We start from the raw sequence: 8270 nt of genomic DNA on the forward strand, positions 1-8270 counted from the left end.
TTACAGAGACACTCCGGGAGGGCAGCTACATCGTCTGCACCCAAGAAACACACCAAGAGCGGTCAAGGTCAACACAGCAGCTGCTGTGAGCACAGCAACTTGGACCAGCACAGGAAGTCCTTCAGCAGCACCTGGAAGAGGAGAAAAACCCCACTTATTTCACATTCAGTGATTTTCCACCATCCATCAGCGGAAGAGCTCACAGGCAGCTTTGGGAAGAAAACCCTCAGAGTGTCTTCTGGTGATCATACTGGAAAGTCTAAGTCCAGCCGGGAAATCAGGGGGGATTCATGACTAGATCAACCTGGAGTCACCTTCAGTAGACACCTGAAGGCACCTCAAGTCAAACCAAACAAGACAGACCACATACCATGTGGGGTCTTCCCTGCTGGGGCAAGACCCCCCGAAGAACTCCACAATCCCCGAGCCGGATCAAGGATCACTAGTGGTCCAAGCGAGACTTCAGCCTCTGCCGCCATCGAGGACCCACCTGACAAGAGATGGACAGGAATGAGTTCACAGGGGAGAGAACTCCTGCTTCCCCCGGATTTCAGGGCTCACAGGAAGGCAGACCCTGCCAGAGCAGCTTTCTGGTGGCTTCAAGCAGAAGGACACACAGACTCTGGTACTTGAACAAGGACACTGGAGAAGAGCTTGGTTTCTCCTTCAGAGGAGATGCATCTGCTAAAGATCTGCCAGCACCTTGGCCATCCCAGCCTGGAGGGTCACCCTGCCCCAGGGGGACAGCGTGGACACACAGAGCCTTACTTTGCTTGGAAGGGATGTCTCTCTTCAAGCGCCTCCCGGGCCATCCAGCTGGAGGGTGGATTCTCCGGGAGGATCCTCCATGCGATGGACAGTTGCCTGTCTCACAGCAGCTGCAGATGTCTCCAGTACCCTCCACTGGAGCCCAGCTGAAAGGGAATCACCCGTAAGCCCTCTTCTCCAGGCTGGTCCCCTCCCTACCTGCACCAGCTACTCACAGGCTGCTGGCTTTGTTGAAGGAACAGGCCTTGTTCAAGGCAGTTGGGGCTTGGTCAGCTGGGGAGACCTTCAGGTGGCAGGTGATATAGATCTGGAAGGGACAGGAGACCCACATCCAAGGTTCAGTAAGTCTGTCCAAGCAGAACAGCACGGCTTCTGGACATGCTGGGGCAGCAGGGGCAGGCACCACGTCTCACCAAGTTCCTGTCATCTCCAGCAAACCTGAAGGCATCCACTGTGAACCGCAGCGTGTCCTGCCTCAGCCTTGGAGAGATGAAGGCTGAGGAGCTGTCATCTGATCTCCCATCCACCAAGCACCTGCACCAGGGCCACAAGAGTCAGGGGCATCCCAGACACCTCCAGCAGCACCCCCAAGACCCCACCGCACCCCTTACCCGCTGAGCTCAATCAAGGCATATCGTGGAGAGGAGGTCCTGTCGGGACTCAGGGTAGCCACACAGTCATCCACAAAGAGCCTCAGGGGTACATGGCCCCCAGAAGCCACATCAGCCTGCAGGTGCAGGCTTTCCCCCAGCTGGAAGCCATTGGAGAGTCTCTCAGTGCTCCAATCATCTGGAAGGAAGAGCCAAGGCCACAGGTCACTTTGGACAAAAGCACATGGCCCTCCCAACCCCCCTCCCACAGGGCACCTCTTCACTTAGCAGCAACCCCATGTCTCCCTCCTGCAAGGTTTGATTGGAGCCCACATCACAGCTCTCTTTGGCTGCTCCACCCGTGGCCCAGACCCAGCAGGAGCAGGGACCCGAGGGAAACGGGGCTCTGGGGGCTGCACCCACCGGTCATGAGGCGCAGGGAGAACGTCAGCCTCTCCTCTGCCAACAGGGTGGAGCGGAAGGGAGCCCACGTGGGCCGGACACCATTGCTGCTCACATTGCTCCTCCTAAAGGGAAGAGACAAGCCTTAACACGGATGCCACCAATCACCTCGGGTCCACAGGAGCAGAGACACAGCCCCCACTTCCTCACCTGGGATAGTGACACTCAAGAGCAACCACAGCTGGGTTGGTCCTTACAATCACCAGGTTGCCAGAAGGAGTAGGTTTGTAGGACAAACTTGTTTTGTAGATCAAGGAGTCAGGGGTCATCTGGAAGGAAGGTTTGGGAGAGCTCCAAGTCAACCAGAACCTCAGCACCAGCAGCCACCCACCACTGACTGCGCCAGGACACAGAGGCCCATCAGCTCCCAAGGCTGTCTTCCACATTCCCAATCCAGCACGTACAGGGTGCCATGAAGCTTGGATGGCATCCCAACGAGGTGCCAGTCCTGGAGGAAGTCAGGCTCAAGGACCTGGGCACTCCAGCAAGCACCCGCATCAGGTGGGCAGGGGCTGTAGGACAGGAGGTCCTCAAGCCTCCTCCCCCACCTCAACTGGGGAAACCAGCTCCAGGCAGCCCTTCTCCTCTCCTGATCAGGAGGTCACCAAGTTCCCAGCAAGCCCCTTGCCCAACTCCCCCAGGGACACTCACTGCAACCGCTGCCCAGCTCTCCCATGGTCTCATGCATCCAGCTGCATCCCTCCCAGCCCTGAAACCACTACAAGCCTTGCTGGCTCTTGCGTGTGCACCTCACCTAGGGCTTGAGGGTAGGACCCACACTCCAAAGACCAGCTCTCCTATGGCCACACCACCCCTGCCTGGAGACTTGCTGCAACCGGGTGAGCCCCTCTCCACCCCAAATCCCAACATCACTTTTACCAAGTCATTTCTAGGACCAAGACCTTCGCCAAGAGGAATTGGGCAGCGTGACAGCACGCTGCTCTTCAGCCATTCCCACTTACCCACCCAGCGCTGGTCAAAACCCAGAGGAAGGGCCGTTCCCCGCACACCATCACCAGGGATGGAGCAGGCCCTCAGCCCAGCATCCCACCTCACCTGCAGGCTGCTGCCACACTCGTGCAGCCCAGCCACAAAGGTCACCGTGCTCTCAGCAGCACCCTGGGCCACCGGCAAGCAGGCAGCTGAGCCCAGGGTCAGGTCCCCAGCCTTCACCAGGTGTCCTGTGCCAAAGAGGTCCCTGTGCACCGTGACCACCACCTGCGCCTCCTGGCACTCAACGGCCACAGGGTGCAGCGGAGCCGCAGCCTGGAGCTGGGAGACATCCACCCATGCCCAGGGAGAGGGCCGGGAGAAGGAAGGCACACGCGGACGGCTCCAGGAGGAGTCCCCCCGCACCTCCAAGACACCCGAGCCCCTTGGAGGGAAACGCCAGGGGCTGGAAGACACAGCCTCAGCCAGCACCCAGCAGAACACAGCAAACCCCAGCCTGCCTCCAGGCCCCATCCTGAACACAGCAAAACCAGCTCATGGAGAAAAGGCTCCTCAGGAGACTTTTATAGCAGCCCCCAGCAGCCCAGCCCAGACGGGGCACACCTGGGGGCTGCAGGCATGGCCACCACCCAACCAGCAGCAGCCTGGGACAACGGGACCCAGCTGGGACCAGCCCTCCCTCTCAGGCTGTGCAGGGTGATTTCCCTGGAGCTGCACCTGGAAATTCACTGGAGCTGCACCTGAAAATTTCCTGGAGCAGTTTCTCCCATGTCCCCCTGGCTTGCCTCTTTGGCCTGGCATCAGCCCTTGACACCTCGGTGGCCAACTGGCCACAAGACCTCTGCTCTTGTCCCTCGTACCTCTGCCTGTGTCCTTCTTCCTCTGTGACACGGAGCCAGTTTTGGCCACCAACATGGCAAGGGCTCAGCCAGGCTCCCACAAGCATTTCTCCACTGGTCTCCACCACATCATCATCAATTCCCCAAGCCCAGGTCCTACAGCAGCACTCGAGGTGGCACCTTCAGAGATGGAGAGGACCTGAACTGCAAAACCCACCTGGGCTGTGGCCCATGTTTGTTGGCAATGTGTCCCTGCTGGATTTCATGGGTATCTGCGCTGGGTAATTGCATATGGAGTAATGAAGGCATCAGAACCGGCTTATTTGCATAGAAAGCAGAGGTGCAAAAGCCGATCTTCCCATAATAGCAGCTGATAAGTGAACGGCAGGCATCATCAAGAGATTAATTGGCCCTCGTGTGCTAATTATGCTAACTGGCACAGCTGCTGGTGTGTACAGTACCATGACTAATGGCTCTACATCACTGAGCTGCATGAAGAGGTTGGGGGTCACTCAAAGCTGCTTGTCGTGGTGACAGAGCCCGGTGAGGGGGGTTCCCTGGACACGGTAGCAATGCCCTGCACACACCCGGTGAGGACAAACGAGCCGGGAGGGGGGTTTCAGCCCTGGTGCTTGTATTCCTCATGTGTTTCTACTGGTGCTTTACATGGGTGCCCGTGGAAGTGGGGTCTCCTGGCTGAAGCACCTTCCCCCTGGTCTGCTAGGACCTGCAGGAGGGGTTCGGGGTGGGGTGACTTGACCCGTTTGCTCTTCGAGGAGACCACAGCCATGAGCTGCATGAGCAAAGCTCCCACCAAGACCGAGGGCGTGAACCAAAATTCCTGGTGGGATCCCCTTCCCTTGCTGGCCCGTGCATCAGTCATTCCCTCCCCAAAGCATCAATAACGTCACACGCACGCACACCATCCTCCTCTGGCGTGATCTCTCTGTCCCAGCCTTGCCCCTTATATTTTTATGAGTGATGAATAAATGATACAACAAGAAAAACCTCTCTGGCAGCTCAAGCCCTCTTGATTAATTCAGCAAGCCCTCAGTCATCTCCAAACCCAGATCATCCCTGGGCTAGTAGCCGGGGGGGGGGGGATTACCCCTCAAGCTGGGTTTGCCCAGGGGGACTCCTGCAGCCAAAGGCATCCAGGAGAACGGGAGGTGATGCCCGTGATGCCCACAACCCAATCGCCCGGCCCAGCAGCAGGACATGGCACTGAAGGTCCGGGGGTTCATTCACCCAACCTCCTGCAAACCACCTCCACGAGGAACCGCCTCTACGCGGATGGGTGCCTGCACCCCACGCACCTCGGCTACTGCTCCAAAGGAAGAGGCGCAGCTCATCTACAAACCCAAGGAGCCACCAACAGCCCCAGCCCCGTGTCTCACCCCAACACAGCCCAAAGCCGCTCTGCTCAAAGGTGTGTTTCTCACACCTTGCAATAGCCCCAGCCCAAGGCTGGCAGGTCAAAGCACCGGCAGCACGATGGGGTGAAATTAAGTCAGGCATGTGCGATGAAACAGGGACGGGAGAATCACTGGCCTTAAAAGTCTGAACCTGTTGGGTGGGGAACAGCTTTTATTCTTGTTTGGGTGCAAAGGAGATCAACAGGCAGCAAAAAAACCCCGTCCCATCCACCACGTCCCGGCTCTTGCGCCGCAGCCAGTGCCGCATCCATCACTGTAATCTGTATTTAAGAGCTCTGAAGGAATAGCCCTCCCCATCTGCAGGGCCCTCTGGCTACAGTTTTCCTCCGGGAAGGAAGGACACTGGGAGGCACCTCCTCTTTGCCGTAGGACTCTGTCCTTCCCTGGTCTAACAGGAGCTCGGGGGCTTCACTGAGCCCCTGCCAGAAGGGGAAGGCCAACGGTTGCGTACGCCCCATCCATGCTCCTTGGAAAGCCTGCGCTTGAGCAGGACGAGTCCCACGGTGGAAGTCTTCTACCCATGCTGGAGAAAACAAATCCTATCCACCCCTTGGGATGAGTCTCCGCAATTTTATATTTTTATATACAACTTCATTGCTTGAGAGGAGAAAAATCATTTCTCTGTCGGGCACGGAAAAGAACCGCACTCCCAGCACATTTTCTCTGCATGGCTCATCCAAAGGCATCCCTTTATTTGCCAGGGTCCGTTTTCACCAGAGTGTTAAATACTGTATTAACAGGGGAACTGATTACTTCTCTGGCAGTAGTTACAGCCACCTCTCCTTACCCGAGACAGCACACGCTTCTCTAAGGCTCATTAAGCAACACCAACCTCTCGTCGCCGCTCCCCGAGAAAACGATGCTCTCACCGAGCCTGCAGCTCAGCCGCTCAGAACCCGCTTGCCAAAGCGTGGCCAAGGGCGGGTTCTCTCACCCACCACGAGGAACGATGGTAAAACGACACCGAAATGCCTCCCCAGCGTAAAATGACATGGGAACGTCACCCCAGTTGCCTCGGCCCCGCACCACGCTTCGGCTGCGCATCCCAAAGAGAAACAAACCCCGCTTGGTTGGTGCAGGAAAAGAGGGGAAGTGGAGTTTGAAAACGATATCGCTCATTAATTTTCCTGGCTGGAGACAACTTCATAATGCCAGGTAGGGGTTTTTTTGAGCAACATCACCGTTTCGTTTCAAATCTCCCTCAAACGACTTCTGAGTCACCGCGATAAATACTCCCCGCTCTTCCTTTCTGCTTCAGATCCCTTATAACTGCTGATGGATAAATTGCTCGAGTTACCCGGGATAAATGATGCTGGACAGCCACATCTGTAATTAAAGTGTCTCTCAGCCCTTCCCTTAACTCTGACTTAGCGGGACCAGGTGCCTTGTAGGTGAAGATCAAGCACGAGACCATCCGAGGAACCTGAAAGTGCACAAGTCCACGAGACCTGAGGGAATCCATCTGCGGGTTCAGAGGGAACTGGCAAATGAGGGTGCTCAGCAGCTTTCCATTATATTTGAAAAGTCGTGGCAGTCAGGTGAAATTCCCACTGACTGGAAAAGGGGAAACATAACCCCCATTTTCAAAAAAGGAAAAAAATCTAAGACCCAGGGAACTACAGGAATCCGTGTCCAGCAAGATCATGGAGCAGATCCTCCTGCAAACTCTCCTAAGGCACATGGAAAACAAGGAAGTGATCAGGGACAATCAACACGGCTTCACGGAGGGCAAGTCATGCCTGACAAATTTGGTGGCCCTTTCTGACAGGGTTACAGCATCAGTGGAGAAGGGGAGAGCAACAGACATCATCTACCTGGATTTGTGCAAAGCATTTGACACAGACCCACACAACATCCTGGTCTTTAAATTGGAGAGCCACAGATCTGATGGATGGCTGCACTCAAAGGGTTGAGGTCAATGACTCAATGTCCAAGTGGAAGCCAGTGACGAGTGGTGTTCTTCAGGGGTCAGTACTGGGACCGGTGCTGTTCAACATCTTTGTTGGTGACATGGACAGTGGGAATCAAGGGCACCCTCAGCAAGCTTCCCAAGAACACCAAGCTGTGTGGTGTGGTCGATGCGCTGGAGGGAAGGGATGCCATCCAGAGGGACCTGGACAGGCTGGAGAGGTCGGCCTGTGCAAACCTCATGAATTTTAACAAGGCCAAATGCAAGGTCCTGCACCTGGGTCACAGCAAGCCCAGGCACAAATACAGGTTGGGCAGAGAATGGCTGGAGAGCAGCCCAGAGAAGAAGGACTTGGGGATGGTGGTGAATGAGAAGCTCAACATGAACCAGCAACGTGCACTTGCAGCCCAGAAAACCAACCCCATTCTGGGCTGCATCAAAAGAAGTGTGGGCAGCAGGGCCAGGGAGGGGATTCTGCCCCTCTGCTCCACTGTGGGGAGATCCCATCTGTACTGGGCCCGGCGCAACAGAAGGACATGGACCTGTTGGAGGGGGTCTAGAGGAGGCCACAGAGACGCTGCGAGGACTGGAGGCTCTCCGCTGTGATGAGAGAGTGAGAGAGTTGGGGGTGTTCAGCCTGGAGAAGAGAAGGCTCCAGGGAGACCTTCAAGCCCCTTCCAGTCCCTAAAGGGGCTCCAGGAAAGCTGGGGAGGGACTCTAGCGATAGAACAAGGCATAAGAGCTTCAAACTGCAAGAGAGTAGATTTAAACTAGACATTAGGGAGAAATTCTTTGCTGCGAGGGTGGTGAGACCCCAGCCCAGGTTGCCCAGAGAAGCTGCGGCTGCCCCATCCCTGGAAAGGTTCAAGGCCAGGCTGGACAGGGCTTGGAGCAACCTGGTCTGGTGGGAGGTGTCCCTGCCCAGGGCAGGGGGGTTGGAACGGGATGATCTCTAAGGTCCCCTCCAACTCAAACCATTCTATGATTGAGAACTCCTTGCCCTCAGGCACAGCCCTGCCTGCCGAGTACACAACACACAGGGAGCCTCAGCAGCAGCACTGGACCTTTAGAAGGTCCTTCTGCAGAGACACACTTGCCATCTCCAAGTGCTGTGGCTTAGGAGATGCTTTACAGGTGGCAACACCTCTCCACATTTCCCCAGAGCTTTCAGCCACTCCAGGAGATGGCTTAGGTGAAGGATGCTGCATGAGCACAGCCCCAGCTCCCACCTGAGCAAACCCTGACTGCTGTCCCTCCACCCCACTGAGGACACAAGGGAATGAAAGAAACATTGCTCTTTATTACAGTTGGGCAT

The 8270-nt window shown here is 56.3% G+C and overlaps 1 protein-coding gene across 1 annotated transcript; it reads right to left on the reverse strand.

Moving 5' to 3' along the window:
• LOC141470103 (zona pellucida sperm-binding protein 3-like) lies at positions 1 to 3284 on the reverse strand. Its single transcript, XM_074156031.1, has 9 exons — positions 2877 to 3284; positions 1971 to 2089; positions 1782 to 1885; positions 1380 to 1557; positions 1182 to 1302; positions 984 to 1075; positions 769 to 914; positions 371 to 490; positions 1 to 131 (listed from the first exon to the last, which is right to left on the reverse strand). Exons 1-9 carry the CDS (start codon positions 3282 to 3284, stop codon positions 1 to 3), a joined length of 1419 nt encoding a protein of 472 aa, XP_074012132.1.
• Positions 3285 to 8270: the final 4986 nt, after the last annotated feature.

The sequence above is a fragment of the Numenius arquata genome, chromosome 11 (genome assembly GCF_964106895.1).
Source record: "Numenius arquata chromosome 11, bNumArq3.hap1.1, whole genome shotgun sequence".
Classification (NCBI taxonomy): Eukaryota; Metazoa; Chordata; class Aves; order Charadriiformes; family Scolopacidae; genus Numenius; species Numenius arquata.